Below are 24919 nucleotides of genomic sequence, written 5' to 3'. Positions count from 1 at the left end.
AGAAAATTCTTTAACAATAATAAAGCTCTCAAGCTCATAATGGCAGATACATGTGTTCCAAAATTCTAATTTTCACTTAAAAATTCAAATCTTATCATTAGCAACAAATACTGTCAGTTGTTTTCTTTGCAGTGAGAGGTTCACTTTATTTTCAAGAAGTTGTCTGACAAATGCCCATCTGAATAAACCACAGTTTATCTGTCACACTTTCCAATAAAAAATGGTGTTCTATGAAAAAAGTGGCTCGCTATTTAGCTTACAACAAAAACAAGGGCACAAGTGCTTTTCCTTAAGACAACCATCATATCTGGCACACAGCAAAGGCGCTTTATATAAGTGTACTTCCCATTTCATCAATGGCAGATTAAAAAGACAAGACCATAAGTCAAAATTAATAGTAATTAATAATTTGTACTGCTTCACCTGGAACAGTCTAAGCGTATCGTGGTGAAGAATACAATGACCACTACTACAGACTGATGCATGGCCTTGCCTTGTACTAAGGTACCAACAGTTTTACCCATCAATGCTCTTGCAGATCAGTACAAATGTAAACACAGCAGAAATGGAAAATAGCACCTTAATATTATTAGGGAATAGATTTACTTTATGGATCCTGTGAGAGGGTTTCAGGAACGCCCATGGGCCTGGGTCCATAGACCACTTTGAAAATCATAACACTTTACTAATCATAAGAATTCTAAGCATTTCCTATCATTATTATAATCGATCAACTCATTCAATCAATAATTACAGAGGGCTTAGCATGTAGTGCCAGCTAGGTGCCATAGTGTCTGAGTGTCTTCTGTGTCATTCACTCACACATCCCAGGCTCCTAGAACAGTGCCTGGCTGGCAAACAGCAGGCTCTCTGTATTTGTTGAATAAATAAATAAATGGGTACCTATGATACATTTTATAGTTTTTGAATTTCAAAGTTTTTTAGAGTGCATATCTCCAATCTAATTATTGGAATTATTTTTCAACATAATGGGAGAGACTTATTAGGCATTATGGAACCTCTACACTTATGCTTGGAATAGTTTACATTCATACCATTCTGAACTTAAATTATACATACAGGTAGTCCTTGCTTTTCATGGTAACTGAAACTCATGCATATCAAAACCTCACTGTGTGTGGATCCATGGTAACTAAAAATCTATGGTAACATGGTGCTGTGCAAAGTCCGTTAAGTGCAAATAATGGGGAAATAAATGCCAAGGACCCACAAATTCTATTTCAGTAAAACAGGAAGGAAAGCACCTTAGGAAGAATGGGTAAACTACCATTACTGGGAGGTGACTTAGGGTGAGTGTCCCTTACAGGAAAGCAAATCAGACACCTAAATGACTTTTCAAACTTTTAACACGTTTCCCTCCCACTCTATCTCACCATTTGAGAATCACTGCCTAGTGATAGAGGTAGTTCAGTTCTTCACTGGTATTTGTGAACTGCCTGTGGGGTGGGGGGATGGAGAATCAGGGTGGTTAGGGAGAAAAGCAACGAACACTTTATAAAATACTGAGACAGAAATAGGTTACAATAAATCTAGCTTGTTCTCTTAAAAGCTACAGGAATTAATATTCCTCAAAACAGACTTAGATCAAGTCTTTGGACTTCTGTCTCCTAACCCTTCTTTCAATTCGATTAAAATATCCTTAGAGTTATTCAGTGTTAATTAGGTTGCCTCCTTTCCCACCCCCATGCCCATAAGTACTCAGGACTTTGTTCTTCCTATTTGGTATTTTGTAATGAACATAACTATTCCAAAATATTATAAATTTTAAACATAGTATACCCAGCTCCAACAAAGAATAAGCATTTATACATTAAATGTTTAAATGGTTCTGTCAAGAGTTAAGAAGAAACTGAAAGGCATTTAACAGATAAATACTAATGGCAGCTTAGCAAATTAAAAGGCATCATGGGAAAAGCAATAAACAATTTCACTTAAAAAAAATTCACTCTAAGTCTGCTTACTAAGTACTACAAGTGGGACAAATGGGAAATGCTAAACTATACCTTAAAATGTACTGTGATGTTCCAAGGAAGAGCTGAACTTGATGCAAGAAGATCAAATAGCAAACCAATTGGATAATGCCTAAAAATGAAAGAGTATATTTTTAAGAAATAAAGTTATAACTAAAATTTCAAAATAAATTTCCAGCATATTTTAACATCAAATATCAGGGGGCTTTGACTACAAATCACAGGAAGGAAACATTTTATACGGTTACTTGCCTGGGCTAGTATGGCATAGTTTCCAGGCATCAGGTGGTCTGTCTTCTAAATTTCATTCCCCAGGGAATCCTCAATATGCATAATGAAATTGTGCTAAGTCATCATCTTTTACTGGCCATGAGAAGTGTTACTGCAACACTTAATCATTCCAGTATTCAAAGTGGGCGACTAGTTTTTTAAAGTTAGCTTAAATATATTTTTTCAATTTATAAAACAACTTAAAATTTTAGAAAATTTTAAGAACTGAGAAGAGCACCTTAAAAAGCATGCAACTGCCTATTGTAGTTATTACTATTAACATTATAGCATATAAATTCCCAGTGTTTCATTTACACAAACTTATCTAAATATAGATGAGGTTTATTCTTTACAAACTGCTATAACCTGCTTTTTTCATATAACAATATGTCAACATTTCACCAAATCACTGAGTATTCTTCTACAACATAATTCTGAAGTTTTTTTTTTTATAATAAATTTGGAACTTCCTAATAAGAGAATATTTTCTAATATAACCACTACTCACAATAAAGCAAATTATTTAGTAATAAACAAAAGTTAATAACAAACCTTGTAAATTTCAATGGACAAGTTATTTTTTCATCTTTTTAAAGAATCTGAAGTAGCCTAATTAGTTAATCAGAATTAAATGATACTCCCAACAAAGACAAAAAGACAAAAAGAGGATAGCTTGGTGTTATGCATAGTCCCATTCTTTCCCGTATAATGCATTGGTGAATTACTCGTAGATTTAACAACTGAAAAATCTGAACATATATCTAATTTCCCTCAAAATGAGTGATCCAAAAAATTACCTGACCAAGATTCAAATATAAGCTAATGCTATTTATGTTTGCTTATTTTTACATAATTGTGGAAAAGTCATCAGTCACTAGAGATCATATACTTATTTAGAATGAATGTAGGATAATGTCCTACTAGCAAAATATAACAGTGGGTGGTTTTAGTTATATATGTGTTTCATCTCTTAATTAAACTCTCAAAATTCTCTCTATTCAAAAAGTCAGCATCTAACACAAATCTTTCATAATCAGAAATAAATATGAAAGAAATTTTGGATTAACTACATTATAGAATGTTTCCTTTAGGAAATTCTGAAACTAAGAAAAATTCTAGCCTCAGTTAAAACAAACAAACAAACAAATACATAAAAAACATTGTACTATACACAGTTATAGATCCTATCCAATTCTGGTCCTTCTCTTCGAACTCTACCTAATGCCTTGTACTTTTACACAACAGACCTTGTTTAGTCTTCATTATTTTTTTTAGAATGTCCCTCTTAGGTATCAGCAACTAGGTTAAAAATGAATGTGGGTACTTAAACTAACAGAGCTTTCCAAATTCTATGTAGATACAATTATAGAATCCCTTTAGCAAATTTTATAGCTGACCCTCTTGGATACATCAGTGACCCTTAAAATAACTAGCAATTCAGTGCTGTACACATTCTCTGCCATTCAAATGGAACTCTACGCAAATTCTAAAGTTAAATCAAATATTACCTTAAAGCAATTTATACTATCACATAAAATCAAATACAATTTTTAAAATAATAAGTATTTGAGTGGGAAAACAAATTAAACATAAGACTCATAATCATTTTTTTACTCAGTATTTTTTTAAAAATTTACACAAAATCTTGAATAAAGTAGATAATAAATAGTTGTTGAATACAGAAATCAAAGATCCGCAGTACAGTTAACCCTCGGTATACCATAAAGATTCAATGGACCCAATTTTAGGTTCTGAATTTCTTTTCTGAGCAGCTCTATTTTAAGATTAATATTTCATAACTTTTATTCTTTCTTAGAGGTCTTCCAAAAACCACTTTTAAAAAACAAAAATAATAAAACTAAACAGAGTAACCTAGTAACTGCCATATGGATTCACTGGACCCTTTTATAAATCTAAGATATATTATGGGATCTTAGTGATCTTATTTTTCTATCTTTTTAACATTTTGCTATTTCATCATTCTAGAAGTTATTTCATTATTACTTATCAATTATTCCCAACTAAGAAAAAAAGATTAAAATAGTATGAATTTGAAAGAATAATGGCATGCCTAGAAGGGTGATAAAATAATGCATTATTTTTCCATTTTCTTACTGTGTCACCTAAAGAATTACATCACATTTCAATAAAGCATAAAATAAGGATGCAGACCCCATCTTTGGAGTCTTTTTAGCTATCTTCTTAACACAGTTAAAAATTCAGAGTGTCTTATTTTCCCCCTATTGTGGGAAAGAGGAGGAAGATGACAGAGGAAGATGTTATATAATTAGATAAATCAGAAGATTTTTGCAGAGAGACAGAAAGCAGTTCTTTAGACTTTAATGATAATGGTAAATTGATCATTTAAGTGAAATCACAGACTATGAGTCTTCAGGTGATAATATCCTAGGTAAATTTTCTAAAACTCAAGAACTAGTAAATAAACAATGTATTTCTAAAGACATATGGCACTCTTATTCAGAGTCACTTAACAGAAAGGATTATGTCATACCATGCTTTATGACTAGAACCTAGACTATTCCATTTTGCTAAAAGGAAGTGTAACAGTATTCTTTCATCTTCAATGCCATTTGTGCCCTGCATTTACTTGACAGTAAGTAGGCAAATGTTAAAGGTAGATTTGCACAGAAACATGACTGGAAGGAATTAGGGATGTAGAAATTAAAAAGAATTGGACTGATCATTCTAACTGATGTTTACTCATGTAAAAAAAAATTTTACAACAAAAATCATGATCTGTCAAAGGTTTTTAAAATTTCTTAAAGCATTACTGTTAAGCATAAGAAGAGTCGGAAGTAATAAGTTAGAACCTCTCAGAGGTCTTTCTGATTGTTTGACAACTAATGAGCAGTAATTTGCATTGAGGACACTGCCCATTTCAGGTATATATACCTTCAAAACCCAGAAAACATGCAGTGAAAATGTGAATTTCTGTATTTAAATTCTTACTAAAACTTCTAACAAAGTTGTTATATACCATTTCTTTATTCTTACTTCTCTAAATTGTTTATAAAGTGACTTAAATATGTATGTGTATATACATAATCAAAATTTTAAGTTTATTAGTCTCAGATAGTAAATGATGACTCTTTTTCCTGATATACTAGGATTAGGATGGAAATTAATCTCTAAAACCTATATTTAAATTTAAATACACATGAAGTATTAACGTAGAAGCATTCTAAATGATACAATAGCTAATAATTATCCTGTAACAATCTTAAAAAAATAGAAGTCAGAAAAATTTAGGAGTAAAATAACAATTTATTTTATCTATTGTCAAAGTATAGAGATCATATGTGACTCTATGCAAATGTTTATGTCAGAATGATTTTGGTGCAAGGATACTAATGCCAAACAAATACACTATCTGGATTAACTGGTTGCAAGGTTGCTTATTACTAATGAGTCTACTAATATGCAAGAAAATCTGTAAAGCAGAACTGGCAAAAAGCAAAAGTACTGAATTTCTTTCACTATAATTTGATTTACATCAAAGACGTCAAAAGTACTAAACTGCACAACTCCTCTAAACAGATACTCTATATAGTTTCCTCAAGAGGTTCCTAACCAGTAACACAGAAACCACATAAGCTGTAACTGTAAGCAAAGTATACTGTGGCCATTCGGCTGTTACACTGCTACTCCTGCTAATCTACCCTAAATTTAAAAGAAAAGGGAGTGGTGAGGATTTGAACCTGGAATATATCCCAGAAAGGACCCAACTAGTAAAGATTCAATCTACTGTCCTATAAAAATTGACTGCACCAGAATATTTAGTATTAGGTCTATTTCCACATTTTATTCATTTTTTTCTTCCTTAAGTCACTCTAGTCTTTTCTAAATTCAATTTTCACAAAGAATAACATTTTCTTCCTTTTTTTTTTTTTTGCATGAGTTTCTTCTTTATTTTGCTAAAATATATACGTACATATATGTATACTGGCACATGGCATAGCAATAAGGGACATGCTGCTCTGAGGTCAGCCAAGGGTGCTCATTCTAGTCTGAACATCTGCAGTCAGACAGCAAACCAGTATTTTAAGATAGGCATTGAAAAGAAATTTTCCCCATATACTAGAGTAGGATTGTCTCATTCCATTTCATTGAAATAAATACATCCTATTCATGAGTTTGCTGTGTTAGTGATTCACTGGAAACAGAACTGTAAACCAAAGTAACTTAATGATTACAGTCGACTTTGCCTCACTCTGTCTATGGGACAAACACAAACAATTATAGACTAGCACTGTATTTCACAGCTTTTTTAAGCCTATTCTTAGATATGAAAAAGTACAAAAATAACCAAAGGGATACCACATGTATAAAATGCTAAGTAAACCACACTTCAAAAATTTAGTTTACAGAATAATTTATAAAAGTCTAGAAATTCACAACTTCAGAAAAATGACTGAACATAAGAGAGAAGAGCCAGCAAAGTATTTATGATTAAGATGTTAAAGTTATTTTGTTAAAATTTAGTTTTGAAATCACACAGGTACAACATTAAATTCTGGTATTTAATATTTAAACACCTATGTTTAAGATCAACATTAGTATTTGCTGTCTTTTTTTTTAATTCAAAAGTTAGTTTCAGCAATTTCTTACTTTCAACAGCCAGTTCTGAAAACAGGTCAATTTACACAAAATAGTAATATCCCATTAGAGACACCTGTTTTACAGCTGACAGAGAACTTTTCTAAATTTTGTACCTGAAGGCCCAGAATCTGACCAGCACTAGGGTATACTAACAAAGTATTCTTTAGAAGAACCAAGAATTTTTCTCTTAAAAGAAGCCTAATATAAAAGTAACAAATACAAATTTTGAACACTTGGGTTATGGTTACAAGAAACTTTACCCTTTAAAGTGCAATGTTAGAGCACCCTCTGTTGACTAATGAATGCAAATCACTCTAAAAAAAAAAAAGAGGTCCCTAATCTGAGTTAAAATCAGCACTTTCCACTTTCCATGTAAAATTTTAAGTTAGAGAGAGAAAGGATGGCAGAGGATAAAGTACTGATCAGATGAAACTTCCTTGGCATTTCTCTACAAATCAACAACACACTTAGTGTTCATTGTGTGCTTACCACTGTTCTTAAATATTTTCTACTCTAATATGAACAAGTTAAAACGTAAGTAATTAGCACATACAGAATTGGAGAAAACAACAACTCACAAATAGAATGTCATCAGTATGTGTGGTAAAAAAGAACCCTGAACTGAGACCCTCAAAATCTGGTCCTACTTCATCACTTGAGCAAGTTATTTTATTTACTTGAGCCTCAGTTTTCTCAATAAAAAGAAAAGACTTATTTAGATTCATTTATTCATTCAACATTTACTTAGCACTTCTTACATTCTAATGTTTAAGGTACAAAGCACCTGGGCTCAAGCATCTCACACAGACAATTAAACATTTGCAACAACAATAAAGATGAATAGGAAAAGGAGCTATAGACGGAGAAGGCAAATTGATTTATGCTTTCCTCCTTTTATGAATTGTCTGAACTGGTATTTGATTTCCTTTTTCACTTTAATTTACTTAAAACACCAAAGAATCAAGCATAAGACAGATGTTATCATCATATTCAAATAAATGCTCCTCTATTCTTAAGATACTTGTGTGGTCTCAAGGGTCCAAGTCCTACAAAGCTTCAGTGGTAGCTGGTTCCCTACAGTGATTATCCTATCTTATGAAACTCACTGCTTAAAAGCCAGGTAGATATTGCTACCCTATTTCCAGGAAGGTAATTCTTTTCACATAGGAGAAAATTGTTATTGTTTGGAGGAAAGAGATAAAAGATCAAAATGTAGCCCAGACGCTCTGAATTATATTCATGCCTTTGGAAATTATTCATTCCTCAAATATATGGAGTACCAAACAATAGTAAAGGACAAGCTGTATCAAAAGCCACTGAATACAATGAGCTTAGAGCAAGACAAAAATTTTTATGCATGATATTACTTCCATAGTTAACACCCCCAAAACTAAAATAAAGATTCTTGAACACAACTGCTTTAACATAAGCTCTCTAAAAGGAAAAATAACTTCACTCTTTAATAGAAGGGATAAATACTGACAAAGTAGGAACATAATTATCTTGAAGCCAAAATCATTATGAGAGAAATGGGTCCCAACATTGTTTATTGGTATCATATGTAGAATATAAACTTAATACAAATCTTATCAAATGCAAAAATAATCACCACATTGGACAGAATAAAACAGCAGCTAAAAAGTGATAACTTAATCATTTACTATAAACACTAAATTGAGGTTTCCCATCTTTTTCAGAGTTTCTCAATTGGCAGTGGTTTTGCACCCCCTACCCAGGATATTTAGCAACATTTTTTATTATCATAGCGGAAGGGAATGGTATTGGTACTAGTGGGCAGAGGCCAGGGCTGCTGCTAAAAATCCTACAATGTACAGAGTAGCACTCCCACAACAAAGAATTATCTGGGTCAAAATGTCAATAGGGCCCATTTGACAACCTCTACTTTACAACAATAAAACTGAAGAGCCCCATGTCACTTGTATGAATTCTTACCATAATCTATAACTAATACACACAAAGCAATATAATTTCAATATCCAACTATAATATAGATAGAACTGTCAAGAACATAGATATATCCTATTGCTACTCACCCACAATATTTCCCCCTTTCCTTTCCCTCTACTCTCCTGATCCTTGCTCCTCTTACACTTCTTTTAAGCCACCTTCCCATTCCAAAACCTCCAATTCTTCTGAGAAATAAAAAGAAACAGAAAACAATGACTCATCTATGCTGCCCAAGGTCTAGAACTATTCAAGAGTCATAATGAGTCTGATAATGTGATTATAAAGCTCAGTACTGTTTTGATTTAAAAATGAACACTATACAAAAAAGAAAAAGTTTAGTGATGTGACCCATAACTCAATACAAGGTATCACCTTGTGTGTTTCTAAGACATTAATACAAGTCTACTCACTCTTGGAAATTCATCAGCACAATGTGAGTTCCAAAAGTTCACTCCTTGTTTCTAAGTCATTCTTGGACTCAAGTCAGCTGCACTTATCATACACCTACTAACTTCCTTTTATTTGCTTTAAGTCTCTTTTAAAACTCTTCATTTTTTACTGTTCCCAGATTCAGGCACTAAATCCATTATTAAACTACTTATATTTTCCTATCTCAATTAAAGCTCGACTCAGTCTGTATCTTTTTCATTCAACTACATCTATATGGCAGCATTTCAACACCTATATCCCACCATACTTTGAGCCATTATTTAATATTCTTCTCTCTGTAATTTCAATTTCATTAAATATTTTTAGAAGTACAATAACCAAAGCTCCCAGTAACAGAAGAAGTACAAAAATACATCATCTGCACATGGATCAGACCAGATTTAGGATTTATTTTCAATTTGTTCTGAAAAAGAATATTTATTTTAAATGTTTCTGAAAAAATGATATTTTGATAAACTATCTAAATTATTTTTCACACAAAAAGGAAATCTATGTATTTTAAATACTAAGCCAAGGCTAAACAAGATGTGCTTATAACACAGTGGTCAACCACATGTGGCAATCAGTTTGAAAATGCCCTTTTAGGTAATCATACGTTTAAAAGATCTGTTTAAACAGATTTTAGAGATAGAAACAAAACTGAATAGTATCACAGAGTGACTTATTCACAAGGGAGTTTTAAATATATGTTAAAACAAAAAAATTCCATAATCAAATATAGTATTATAATGCCATATAAAAAATCTATTGATGAAAATATATAAATCTGTCCAATCTCCCATGCATCCAAATGGAAGGCAGAAAAATTTCCAAAAAATATTCTAGCATTCGTTTAAAATTCACTGTATTATAGAGCTAGGCTAGTGATTTCTTGTATGGAACTCAAAAAAAAAAAAAAAAACTGCTTCAAGGCTATACACCTTCTTAAAGCTAATGTATATTCAATGCTTATTAATGCAAAAAAATTCACTCACCATTTCAGTGGTGTGCCTTCATATTCAAACCATATCTCACTAATGTCTTCTTGTCTCATAACCTTCTGAAAGTGCTTTTTCACTTTGTCAGTTACCAACGTCAAGTAACTTACTCTTGGCAAAAGCAACTGAAATGAAAATTTGTAAAACCGTATTTATTTACTATTTTTTTAAAAAAGAAATATACTAAATAGGTTTTTGAATATTAAGGAAAAACAGCCATGTTCTTTGCATTATTTTGAATATTCCACACAAAGTCAACTCTCTTTATAGAAAATCAAAGTTAAAGGCTAAGACATTTTAAAATTTCTTACGAGGTCATTACTTTATGTACAGCTTATAGCTTAAATGCCTAGAATAAACAACACAAGCCTATGTGCAATCTTTCCGCAAAATTTTTTTCCAAATAAAAATACAGTGCAAACAGATGTCACACTATTTAGGATACTTGTTAGTTCTATCAAGTTTAACTTAAAAATTAATATGATTCACCTGAGTTAAACTCCTGAGAAGATAATCAACTCTGTCCTAATGTACACCTTGACTTATCAATCAAGAATTCTCAGTAGGGTGGCACAGCATATGCTTAGCATGCACAAGGTCCTGGGTTCAATCCCCAGTACCTCTATTTAAAAAAAAAAAAAAGGCTTCTTAATTGGCCCCACATGTTTTGATAATCTACTGTGTATTGGCTTGGGTGCACTGAAGAACAACCAGGACAAAGACATAATCTGTCCTCTTCTATGAGGCTAAAAAAATGTGGAGGTTATTAAAAAAAAAAAACTCATAAAAAAGCGCTTTAAGAATATTTCATGACAGCAACAGAACGGCCTTTAAAGATAAAAGAGAAACTTTCATTTGATAAACAATAGGGGTCCACTATGATACCACAAATAAGAAGACGGCAAATGAGAAAAAGTACCTGAGGAATTCTAACAGTTGTGTATAGAAGACTGTAAAAGGATAAGACTTTAGATAGGAAATATTACATAAGATAGGGATGAAGGAGGGAAAAAGTGAGGGAGGTCTGGAAATCAGTCAGAACAGATTTTGGTGATTACTAATGAAGAAATCTGAAGGAGACAGGTTAAAGATGACTGACTTTTGAGCAATACATTTAAATCTTTAAATGCAACAAAGCACGAGCTCAGGGGCTGGTGACCCTGCCACTGTGTATCAACTCCCTCAATCCTGTCCTCATGGAGACTGGGCCTACTTGGACTGTGGAGAGAGAAAAGTCTTGGAAGGAATGCTGAGGTTCGTAAAGCCTCAACTGGAATAGTATGAAGGCTGTTAGTGTTTTTTCCCCAAGAAAGGTACCCAGGAAGAAAACATAAGAGAGCATTTTGGAAAACTGGTTAAGATTTATATAAAGAACCCACAAGTAAATAAAATGAAGAAACTGGAAAAAAAAATTGTGTTTTTTTCCTCCCCTACAGCAGATACTCTAGTTATTTCTTGCTTTCCTAAGCTTCTCTTCTTTTGCTGGTGAAACTGTTCTGTTACTCTCACCTGCTTTTGAGAGTCTAACTCTGCATCATTTTTCATGCTGCTTATTTAAGGCTATGTCTTTTGACCAATTAATCAAGCAGAATTACATACTAGGAATGAGACTATATACCAAGAGAAATATTCTGGTTAAAATGATTGATATTTAATCACTGAAGATTAAGGTAACAGGCCCCAGCTAGGTAAGAGAACATGACAGTGGTCCTAGAAGCTTTTGGATACAGGGGGTGTGGGAGGTAGCTGGCACACTCCGGAACAGAATAGAAGGTACTAATACATGGAACAAGTCATTGGATAGTATTGTGGGTTCAAGAGAACGTAAGTTCCTCTTTTATAAAGAAACAACTAGGATGTGATTAGGGAAGAAAAGAAAAAGGAAACTAATATATGTTATGCAAAAGGAAAAGCACTAGTTGTTTTACAGAAGTATCATCACCACCTATTTTACACACAGCTTAAATAACTCACCAAAATCATATTCTACTAAACAAATGGCAAATAAAAGATTCCTCAGAGTCAGAAATGACAGAATCAAATACAGATGTAACATAGATAGTCTCTAAGAAATTTAAACAGCATGGTAAATTAGCCACTTTTTAAAAATAGATAAGTATAACTTATTAGTCCAATAGTTCTATATTAGTAAATCCAAGACTTTGATTTAAAATGTCTGTTGGGCATTACACAGTAATCCATACTGTAGAAAATGATATTAACCTATGGAAATCATAAGAAGAAAAGATTCATCAGTGAGTATGGATATCAGTTCGTGATTTTGGAGAAGGTTGTACATGCACAGGATTCAATCAAAGTTGCTGAAAAATTCATAAATGATTTTCATGAAACAAAAACTTCTTTACAATAAGGAATGAGAAACATAAGAAGGCAAACTCCACTAAGACAGGGATTTCATCTGTTTTGTTCACTGCTACATCCCCAATGTCCCAAATAGTATCTGCTTCATAGCAGGCATACAGAAAATATCTGCTGAGTAAATTAGAAATGCCAAAGCTTAGGTGGGGCGAAAGGCCAAAAGTGATAATTTAGAAGGAATGTCCAATCTTAAGACAGGAATCTACACTGAAACATAGCTGGAATCTTCTGTTCCAAATTGGTCTCTGGGAGTAATCTGTAACTAATGTAAATGTCTATAGTAGTTCTAAGAAATAACCCTAAGATTTAAGAAAGACCATACTAGAGTAGGTATAGATGAAATTTATCTAGTGAATATTTAAATAAGTAAAAATGAAATGAACATAACAGCAAAAAGACACTGTCCTGCTTTCTACATCCAGACTGTACCACTCAGTTTTTTATTAGCTGTATTGCATTGGCTTACTTCAAGTTCTTTTTAAGAACTGTGATAAAATATACCTAGCATAAAATTTACCATTTTAACCATTTTAAGTGTACAGATCAGAGGCATTAAATACATTCACACTATTGTGCAACCATCACCACTATCCACCTCCAGAACTTTTCATCATCCCACACTCAAATTCTGTACCTATTAAACAGTAACTTTCCCATTCTCCTCTTCCCCCAGGCCCCCTTGGTAATCACTTTTCTACTTTTCTATCTCTTTGAGTGAGATTATTCTAGGTACCTTATCTAAATGGAACCATAAAATATTTGTCCTTTTGTGTCCAGCTTATTTCACTTCAATTAATGTCTTCAAGTTCTTTTAATACAAAAAGAATTAACCCCTCTGGAGATACTGTCAGCTACATGACTCTACCGATCCCTTCCTCCTTGTCTAACACTGTCAAGTACTCAGTGAGTATGACACAAGTGATTCATTTTTTTCTGTACAGCTTATATGGAATGCATGTTTCACACAACTGTATAGATTGCTTATGTTTCTGAAAAGAGTGCCTGTGTAGTGTTTATGCCAAATCCTATTTTGTCCCAACAATTTTCAGTTATAAAATTAGAGATTCACTTATCTAGAACAAAAGTAGAATTAAAATATTCTAGAATTCTATTCCATTTCAATGCGTGAGGCATCACACTAGGCAATGAGGATAGAGCACGGATGAAACAGAAAGAATCCTTCCTCTCATGGAGTTTAGAGGCTAGAGAGGAAGACAGATAGTAAAACCAAAATTGCAAATATGATGATTGCAAAGAGGAAGTAAAGAATGTTATAAGAGCAAGTAGTCAAAGAAATTTAACCTAATCTAGGGGCTCAGGGAAAGCCTTGACAGGAAGTCAATTTTAAGGCAAGAGTCAAAAAGGAAACAGGAATGAACCAAACATGGATAGATGTGGATGTCTGGGTGAGAGTAAGGGTGGGAGATATTGCTGCTCAATCCAGATACAGGAAATTGCAAAAAGGTGTGGACCAAATACAAAAGGACAATGACCAGCACGTTTGAGGAACTACAGGAAGTCGAATGTGACAGGACTACAGAGGTTTGGGACAGAATAGCACTGAAGTAAGGGACCAGATTATGAAGAACCTTGTAAACTGCATTAAGGATCCTAAAGACAATAAAAAGCCACTAAAGGTTTCAAGCAGGTAGGTGACAAGATCAGATATGTATTTAGAAAAGATTACTCCAACTGCAGACTGGAAAATGGAAAGAGGGCAACGCTGAAACCATGGAAATTAGTTAATACTATATAATCCATCAGTTTTTAAACTAGGCTGTAGCAGTGGGTATGAAAGGAATCAGAAAAGTCTGAAACATTTCAGATATAAAATCTGATGGACAAAGTTACTGACTGAATGCCAGGGATACAGGAAGAGGAAGCATCAAAGGATGAGTCCCATGTTCATTTCTAGTAAGACTAATTAATCAGCTGGATGACAGGTCTAACTTGCAAAAATAGGAAGGGAATATAGCGGGCGACGAGGTTTTCTGGAGTAAAAATGATGAGTCCAGTTTCAAACACACTTAGTTTGAGTCCCTGCAAGATAACTAAGTGAACATTTATAGCAAAAAGACATAAAGGTCTGGAGCTCAGGAGAAAAATCTTGTGGAGCCGTTGAGATAAAAATGTCAACAAAGACATAAAAATGGATGAGAGCTCTGGGGGGGGGGGGATGAAGTGAAACAAACCAAAAAAAGGGGCAAAGCTCCAAGGAATGCCAACACTGAGCAACAAGCAAAGGCGGGAGATCTGGCAAAGGAGACCACAAAAACCCAGAAAGGAAGAGGCAAAACCAGGAAGGAGGCACTGCAGAGCAAGAGAGGACAGTGCCACAAAATGGAGCAAACAGCCAACAACATCAAATAGTGCTGAGGGATCAAGCAAATAAAAGTTCAGACAGACTCTAGGTCTGGCAAAAAAAAAAAACCAAAAAAAAAACCATTAGTGACTTTGGCAAGAACAGTTCTATCGGAATAGTGTGAAAATATTACAGTGAAGTACGTGGTGGAGGTAGGAAGGAGATAACAAGTACAGACAATCTTTTTAATAAGTCTGGCTGTGAAGGGAAAGCAAGAGTTTGAAAAGGAGATGGGGTCAACAGAGGGTTGTTTTAGGATAGGAAGGGTTTGAGACAATATAAATCTGCAAAGATAGATACAGTAGATAGAAAAAGTTGAAAGTAAAATAAATAGAGAAGGTGGGGGGCGGTGAGGCAGGGAAAATATCAGAAACCACCAGGTTCCTGAGAAGTCAGGAGATGGGATCCAGAACACAGGCGGACGGTTGGGCTCTGCCTAGGAAGAAGGACACCTCTTCATTAACATGGGACAGAAGAAGTAAATGTGTGAGTGCAGATATGTCTTGCAGACTTGATGGCAGAAAGTTAAGGAAGGTCATAGCACATGGTTTCCATTTTCTTTGTGAAGTAGGAAGTGAAGCCACCTGTTAAGAAAGATGAGGTCAGGGCTCAGAGAACAGTCATAGTGGAGAAGAACAAAGACAGCTGACTAAGGAAACATAACAGGGCTGCAGGGTAATGTTTTGGATCCACTCAGATTGATAACCATGTGTCTGTGTGATTTCCTGTGGTAACAAGTCACAAAATATGAATGCAATTGAGTATGTATATTTCATATCAGATAATCTAAATGAAAAGCAACAGTTCAAATGAATATAACAGAAACAACAAAAGCTGAGAAATTGCCCAGTTTCTAACAAATTTCCTTCCTAACATTCCCTGTAAAATAAGATATAATTCTCAATGATATACATAGAGAATGTAGGTTGAAAGATTTATGTGGAAGCAACAAATCAAAGTGTTAATATGCTTTTCCAATGGAAACAGAAAATTCCAGAAGACTCTGAATAATTATTTAAAAATTTGGTATGAGTGGATATTTTAAAATCTAGTTTCTAAGAAATAAGCAATAAACATTAATAAAAGTAAACTACCCTCACATTTGCCCATCCTTACCCTCCACCTGAATATGAATGGACTCTCCAGGCCACGGTGACAACCTTGTTACATCACCTCCCCTGAACTTTGAGAATGTCTGGGAAAGAAGTTTTATTGGCTCTCACGCTATGATATTTTCACCTCATTTCATCCAGAGTTTTTAAACATTATCATTATTACAACTCAAAGCAATTAAAAATATCTGCAGGCTGAATTTACAAGCAAGGCACACGTGAAGTAAAATCATATTGGCATTAAAATGCTCACCTATAATAATTCTAAGAGTAACCCCTGCTAGTGGTTTTGGATATTTTCTTTCTGTATATATTAACTTATTTTCAAGTGTGTATTATGAGCTAAATCTGGATTATGCTACATGGTTTTTTTTTTAAACTGACTTATAGTCAGTTTTAAAGCTCAGTTTTTTGTTTAACATTTATTATATGCCTGTCACCCAATAGTCTTCAAAAACATAATTATAATGACTATATAAAAGTTTATTTTGGGTGAAGAATTAGGAAGAATTCAAGGCAAAAAATTCCTATTAGATGAAACAATCCTCCTCCTCCAATAGTTATCCCTGATACTCTTTGCCATTTTTAATTTGATTAGAAATGGATGGAAAATAACTTACCTTCCAATCTCACAATGATCTTTTCATATTTAATCAAATTCATATATAAAGAAAGAAAAATGCATTCTTTACTTGCATTTTTTTTAACCGCAAGAATTTTGTCAAACATTCTGATTTAAAAGTAAATAGACTTAAATCATGTATGTATTTCTTAGTTTTTGCCGCTTTGACCAACTGGACATATACACTCCTTTGTTTGGATACTATTAGAAAGCCACCCAAGGTTAAGTTTTTATTAAACAGCAAAAGCTAGTTTGGAAACAAACACAAATGATATTCCAGCCCATATTACAGAGGGAGAAGGAGGAAAATACATCTAACAAATGAAACATCTCTAAAAAGAAACATGGTCACATTTTGTTTTTAACTATGTAAGTTTTCCTAAGGGCAGAAAACTGTTGCTATTTCCAAAGCTAAAATGACTCAAATTTATATAATCAGTATGGTTACCTGCATACTGCTCAATTTCCTTGAAATTATCATTCAATAACAAAGCCCAAAGAGACAATTTAAAACAAAACCCCAACATGAATGTGGAGAGGTTTTCATGCACTGAGTATCTACCAGTTGCATGACCTATGCCAGATTTGAGGATGCAGAGAGAAAAATGAAACAGTTCTTATACCCAAAAAAGTAGTGAACAGCTCCTTAAGTAGCTTCCTCCAGCAGTCGGACTTGTCACAGCTGGAGCAGGCTGAGGAGCAGCGCTGCCTCTCCAACAGAAGAGGGAGAAAGCAAAGGGCAAGCTTTATTAAAGCGAAACAAGAACTAGTCTAGCACCACAGACACATTTCCACTTTTCCAGATCCTCCTGGGTAAATAATACGATGTGTACCTAAGATAAAAAGAAAAAACTGAAATAATAATAACTGAGAATGTCTCTGCCTACTAGGGACTATTCAGTGAAAAGGCAAGATGTTATTCTCTCTGATGGACAGATGCTTAAGTTTAGATTACATATGCAATTAGAAAAGAAAAAAAAGCAGGCTAAAATCAAGAGATATTTGATCCCCTTTTTTAGAACAGATAATACATTAAGTCAAACCTACAAGTCTATATATATAGCAATTTATGTTATTAAATAATATATTTTGTATAATAAATACTAGCTCATGAACATATGCAGGCACATACATTCATATGTTCACCAAGCTATAAAAAAGAATTTAAACAGTTGCTTTGAACCACCTAAATACAAGAGTCAAATCTGAACTTACTATTTTCAAAATAACTTCCTGTTAAAAAACAACACATAACTTATGATTCATTATCATATATTATATATGCACAAGAAAAAAAAAGTCAAGAAGGTCCCATATCAACATGTCAACAGTGGGGTTTTTTTTCTCTGAGTGGTAGAATTAGAGGTCATTCTCATTTCCTTCTTTTTGCTGATCTGTGCCTCCAAATTTTTTCCATAGTAAGCACATATTGTATATAAAATGTTGAAAAACAGCCTCCAAATTTTAGAGCTTTATTTATAAAATGGATCAAGTTAAGATATCCCATTTGCTACCATCAATATACTTACATAATATGGTTCAGCCTCCCTTTCAGTTATCTCATCCTGATACAGAGTGAAGCAAGTTGGAATTCGTCCAAACCACACATCTCGAAGCACATCTTTGTCATCTGTCATTCTTCCAGTGGTTAAAGCAGTACATATAGGCTAAATTCTTTTTCAACCAAAGCCAAACTGAAAATAAAATGAAGAGTATTAGTCAGATTCTCGCAAGAATAAATGACCCTGCTCCAAAACAAAGAAAGATTACAGGAAAAAAATTAATGTCATAAAGTTTATTCACTACAAAAAATGTGTGATTGACATTCTTAAGAATAAGCATAAAAATCAGTACAACAAATTCTAAATGTGGAACCATTTTTATTTAAAGGGATCACTTAAGTAACCATTTCAAAATTCCATATGCAATTAATGAGCCACAGCCAAAGTGAAACTAGACTTGCGTCATCCTCTCAAACCCCAAAAGAGTCTATTGCTTATCTAAGGTGAACTCTTCACCTACAACTTTGTGTCTCAGCTTCTCATTTGTAAAATGGGAATACCAGCACTTACCACATAAGATAGACATGAAGATTAAATTAATATATGTAGAACACTTAGAATAATACCTATATGTAGGACTATAATCTATCATCATAATTTATGGAACCAACAAGAGCATGTCTCAAAAAAATGTTTAGAAGTCAAAGACTTCAAGAACTTAGAATAACCAAAAGCATTATTAATGTAAACAGGAATTGTAAGAGTAAAGGAAAATAACTAAAAAATTATTCACTGAACATTGCTGATAACACTCAATACAGAGTCAATAAATATTTGATCATTTGACATGCCCATCTCTGCGGCAAGTGCTGAGGGCATTCAAGATGATGATGATGATGGTGGTGGTTGTGGTGGTGGTGCTGATAACATTTTTAAAACCTCAGGCATTGTCTGGTAGGTATTATCTATAAATCTGCTAAACATGCCATGCACTTTCATGTCCTGTCCATGACTTTGCTCACGCTGGTGGTTCCTTACACTAAAGTTGCCTTCCAAACGTCCTTCAGGACGCTGCTCAAAATAGGCTTTCTTCTATGCATCAATCAGGCAGAAACTCTGTTTTCTCATTGCACCTTTACTTTTCCTCTACTATAGCACTTATGAGCTTAAAGATTGTTAATCTGATTTCCAATCTCATATTCTTTCCATCACACCATACCAACTGCCAAGGTCCCTTCAAATTCCAAAATATCCATGGTTATAATTAAATGTTACTTTGTCAGAGCTTTCATAAAGAAGGAGGGGAAGAAGTTAAATACTAATATAGCCTATAGTATTCAGGGAAGAATTTTTAAAAATATGGAACTTGAAGAACAGGTGTAATATGGAAAGCAAAAAGAAGACAAATATTCCAAGCAGGGCAAAACAGCATCAGCAAAGGCAAGAAGTGGGCAGGAGCAATATGTGTGCCAACTTTTTAGGAAACTTTGTATTGGGAGGAGTAGGGGTAGTGAAAGAACTGACATTGTGACATGTTTTAATATCACGTGTGATCCTAGCATGTCACTTTACTTCACTAAGTCTCAATTTCCTTATCTGTAAAAGTCACCAGGTTGTTCTGTAAAAAATCTATAGTGTTTGACATGATACTAGACACATAGTAAGTGCTGAAATAAAAGCAATTATTATTCCTTTAAGGTCAAATTTGTAAATGTAAAATGAGACTGGATCATGAAGCATACCAAATGGAAGACTGCGGATTTTTAATTTCATCCAGCAAGCCTAGAGAGCTTGTAAGGTTTTATAATGGTGAAATTAAAACAACTGTCTGGCAGCAGTGCACAAGAGGGGATCCCAAGCCAAAGACCTAGCCAGAAAGCAATTTCAGCACTAAGGCATACAATAATGAGAGTCTGAACTGGACTGGTAGCAGGTGATTGATGAGAGACAGATAGGAGGCCTTTCCAAGGAAGAATGAATAGAAGTTGGTAAAAAGACTGGCTGAGCGATAAAGAACAAGGACAGAGAAGATTTAAATGCTTACATCACACAATACAGTAAGGTAGTTAAGGGGCTTTGAAATCAAACTGACTTAGGTTTAAACCCTGACTTCCACGTATATGTTGTGTTCTTGGACAACAAATCTGACATCTCTAAACTTCATATCTGTAAACTGAAGATACTTCTAATTTCACAGGGCTGTTGGGTGTTCACCTGGTAACCAACCACTCAACAAATGGTAAATGTATTTAATACACGGTTCCTCATGCTTCCACAGCCCCTCAGCTTAAACACACTTTGCCTCTTCTCTTGGCCAACTCTTAACCATCTTTTAAGAGTCAGTTTAACATCAACTCCTTGGGAAGCTTTCCACAAAGCAAAAGTAATTTAATTACTTCTATTATTATATGTTTACTGTTATATGTTACAACCATGTATTGCAGTTACGTTAATCTTATCTGTCTTCTGCCCCTTCCCACACTGAACTATGAGTTCCTTGATGGCAGAAACTGAGTCATATGTACTTTTGTATCCACGATATTAGCATAATTAGTACATGGTAGGCTCTGGAATTTTTGTTAAACAACTGGAAAATATATATATATTTAAAAGTTATACTAGCTACTTAAACTTTTCCACCTGAACTCTTTCCTAAATCAGAACAATCACCCTTTAAATTTAGCAAATTTCATTTATTTTAGAAAAATATTTTTCCCGTTCATACATACTCTACACTTATCAATGTGGTGCATCCAAATTGAAGGCACTGTTTTGGAAAAACAGAAATCCCAACCCATGATGCAGTCTACTAGAAGTAAGTATCTTGAGGGCAAGGGAGAGAGACAGCACTTCTTGACTGCTGTATTCTGGGCATTTAATTCAGAGCCTGCAACAGAAGTAGGTGCCCAACCAACAGCATTTGGCAAACAGCATCATGAGTATGACAAAAATAGAATGTACAATTAACAGTCCCTCGTACATGACAAACCCAAGAAAGGCTAACCTATCACCTGAAGCTATTATGCTGACAAAATCCCCAACCACCAGGAAGTCACTTAAAATATCAAATATCTGCTAGTAGTAAATTTATAAACACCTAAAAATAACACTCTAGGCTGGCGGGTGTCCCTTTAGATTCATGAATACTGACCTCAAAAGTGGGCTCTGAGTACTGCCCAGTGTTCTCATATTTCCCTAGTCCATTTAGTCTCCCAGATCACCTCTCTCTCCTCAGATTTTCACATCTCCTTCCTCACTCTCTCTCAACTAAAAACCTGGCTTTCAATTTCCTTCTATCTAGGTACTAAGGATCAGTTGTTCTCAACCCGGGTTTCAATGAACAGCCCCACCCCCACCCTGGGGGAGAGTTCATAACTCTCCAACCTCCAAAAGTTGAAGTGCCCCAGGGTAGTCCTTGAACCTTGCCTTTGGAGATCTCAGACAGGGCTTTACATTTACACATTAACGATAACCACATTTATATCCTCAGCCTAGACTTCTCTTCTAAACTCCAGTTTCCTCTATACTACTGTATACTGACATTTCACTCGAAAACTTAGCATGTGCAAAACTGAAAATGGTTTCAGACCTTCCACCCTCCTTTCTCCCCCTATTACTCTGTGGTCTTCCTCAAATCACTAAGTGGTAACTCTATTCTTTCCTTGCTCAGGCCTAAACCTGGGAGTCATCCATGACCCCTCTTCACACCTGATGGCTCTAGCTTAGACACAAGTCTAGAAGCCGACCATTTCTCACCACCTCCACTATTACCACACTGATTCAAGCCACCCTGACCTTTAACCTGGATAAATGCAATAGCCTACAAACAGAGATTTCAACATTTCTAACCTTGCTGCAGAGAGACAACACAGTAATCAGAAAAATTCTTTTAAGCACCAGTCAGATCAGTTCAGTCCTTTACTCAAAACCCTACCATCATATTCGAGGTAAAAACTAAACTCCTCACAAAGTCCTATCAGGCCCTAAACGATGACCTGGCCCCACTATGCCTGATACCTACTCTCCCCACCTTGCTCCCTCAGTTCCAGCCAAACCAGCTGAGCTCCTGCCTCAGGGACTTCTTGGTTGCTCGGGCTGCTCTTTCCACACAGCACTCTTCTTTGTCACTATTAGGTCTCTGCTCAAATGTCATCTTTTCTAAGGCCACCACCACAATTTCCTATGCACACTGCCAGCACTCTCCTTCCCTTTCATTGCTTTATTTTTTTCTCCATAGCCCTTCTCACTCCCTGACACATTTTAAATTAATTTTTATATTAACGTCTTCCTCCACCGTCAAAATGAACTTCATGATGGCACGGATTTTGTTGTCTTGCTTGTCTTTTTTTGTTTTACTTACTTTTTGTTAAGTGCCTGGCACATAACAGGCACTTAGTACTTGTTAAATTAATAAAGCGAACCTACACTTGAAGCATGTATGTTAGTCTGAAAACTCATATCCACAAAGTACGTTCTGTTCACCTCTCCCAATTTTAATCAGCATACTTTGAGGATCAAAGACATGCCTAAATACAGTGTAAAATTCTAAAATTCTCCTCAGCTACTACCCTCAGCCCAAGATCTTAGCTTTCAAATTCAAAATTCAACCAACTCCCTTTAGGGAAATCACAAAATAATTCGGTTCACATCCAAGTACCCACAGTCCCGAGGAGTCTGAAATTTATCGAGTAAATTCTAGAAGGCCTTGTAAGTTCAGTGCTGTTTGATAGTCTCTGGGTTTTAACTCTTGCTGAAAACATGCCATGCCTCCCCACCCCTCAGAAAAATCTAGAACCAATAGTTTCCGTAGGTTCCTCAAATTCAAGTATGACTTGAAAATAATCCAAAGTATAATCGAAGTACGTTACAGTGATTTGCCAATCCAAAGTGGCTTTGTCGGCACTAAATATTATTAAATGGGACTTAATAAACGCCATCGAGAAGATAAAGTGGGGAAATACCCACCGATTTCGGATAGAATCGAACTGCCTGTGAAATAATTATGGTTCAAATAATTATTCCACGAAAGATGTGGCTCCTGAACTAAACTCTAGAACCTGTGATGGGACCCTCACTTCCTACGTTAGTAAAGAACAGACGTATTCCCGGGAGAGACCGCACAGCCGGTGTAAGGGCCCCGGGGGCGGCACCTGGCCAACGCCACCTCCCCCGGAGGAACCACCAGCAGCCGGGGGAGCGCCCCTCTCGCCGGCCGCACGCCCCTCCTTCTTACCACACCTACCTGGCACCTCCCCAGCCCTCCTCCTCCAGGCAGTTCCTCACACTGGGTGACAGACACACATATATCCTACCAAAAGCGCCGGCTTCCCCTCCGGCTTCCCGCACCACTGAGGACGATGGGGTCCCCGGCTCCGGCGGGGCGGCGGCGCCGAGTGCCGGACACACCGTCCCGCAGAGGCGCACCAGCCAGGAGTCCGGACGGCCCCCGCAGCCGCAGAAGGCACCGGCACCGAGGTGGGAGCCAAGCCCCGCTGCACTTCCGCTCTCGGGGATCCAGAGAACACAGCCCGCAGCGCCCCGGAGCCCTGGAAGCCTACCGCAAGTCCAGTCACCCTCGGCGCCCGGAGATGACGTCACGGGACCCCACGTGGCCCGCACTCCGCCCTCGGAGTTCGGCCCCACCCCGCGAAGAGGCTGGAGCCGCGCTTGAGCATGCGCGAACGGGGCGAGAGCGTGAATAGGAGGTCAGCACCCCTGGCAAGTTCACAGCTTCTACCCTCTTCCCAGAGTCTTGTGCTTTTGGCATAGTCATTGGTGCTTAGGGAGGTTGACGTAACAGTTCTATAAGAGCAGACAGTTACTACTGAGACACTGCCTCACTAGAGCTTGATCGCAGCATCTCTCTCCTGGCTTCGCTAAGTAACATTAATGAAACGTTGGTTCTCAAAGTGTTTTCATATCTATTTTCTCATTTGATCTTTTCCACTTTGTCAGAGCCACAACAGGGATTAGTAGCCGCATTTAACAGAAGACTGAAATACCTGAATACTGAAGCCCTCCCATCCATCCAATTGTGCATACCTTTATCTTCCTGTTGGTGAAAGTAACAATTAATAAACTTACTCCTAAAGAGTCTTTGAATTGGATCAATCCAAAAGTCCTAACCAGCATTTAACGTCTTTGTCTTAGTTACACATGCCGTTCAACATAATACTATGCATGCCAAATAAATACTGTGCTGAAACTCCTGATAGGTTGCTGATAATTAAGACAACTAAGAAAATCCTAGCAGGAGCCACAGAATCCTTTTTAAAAGAAGAATCGTCTTGGCGGTTGTCTAGCCCAATGATTTTCCAGTGGTGAATCACAACCCAATGGTGGGTCATCAAATCAAGGTAAGGAGTCCTGACTAGCTTTGTTTTAATGAAATAAAATAGAAAATATTGGCATGCTTCACCCATGTTAAGGGTAAATTATTTACTGAAATTTTTACTTTAGTAACTATATGGTGTACACTGGATAGGAATGTGAAATATATTTCTTGGTATGAATAGCAGTCAAAGATATTTGAAAGCCACAATCCAGTTCACTCCACCTGTTACCAAACTCAGGTTCAGCTGTTCCCCACTCAAAAGCCAATAATTCTAGATGCAAGTGTCAGTAGAAAGGAAAGCTGCTTTAATTAGAAAAGCCAGCAATCTGGAG

General features: G+C 35.7%; 1 protein-coding gene across 8 annotated transcripts in view; it reads right to left on the bottom strand.

The window, feature by feature from the left end:
- ATG5 (autophagy related 5) overlaps positions 1–23702 on the bottom strand; it is a 102498-nt gene extending 78796 nt beyond the window's left edge. For 6 of the 8 annotated variants that reach the window (XR_010381282.1, XR_010381279.1, XR_010381280.1 and 3 more), the window contains exons 1-4: positions 23566–23702; positions 18281–18445; positions 10274–10401; positions 2025–2103 (exon numbers count right to left, since the gene is read on the bottom strand). Coding sequence is in view for 4 of the 8 variants with exons in the window: in XM_010989629.3 (XP_010987931.1) it covers positions 2025–2103; positions 10274–10401; positions 18281–18388 (315 nt within the window). In the remaining 4 variants the exon portion in view is untranslated. Of the gene's footprint in view, positions 1–2024; positions 2104–8935; positions 9035–10273; positions 10402–18280; positions 18446–23565 lie in introns of those variants that run through there. The other 2 variants (XM_010989630.3, XM_010989631.3) reach the window with 2 other exon arrangements.
- Between the last annotated feature and the right edge of the window lie 1217 nt (positions 23703–24919).

The sequence above is a fragment of the Camelus dromedarius genome, chromosome 6, assembly GCF_036321535.1.
Source record: "Camelus dromedarius isolate mCamDro1 chromosome 6, mCamDro1.pat, whole genome shotgun sequence".
Classification (NCBI taxonomy): Eukaryota; Metazoa; Chordata; class Mammalia; order Artiodactyla; family Camelidae; genus Camelus; species Camelus dromedarius.
The sequence above is the reverse complement of the archived record's forward strand: the minus strand, read 5'-3'. Positions and strand labels throughout refer to the sequence as shown.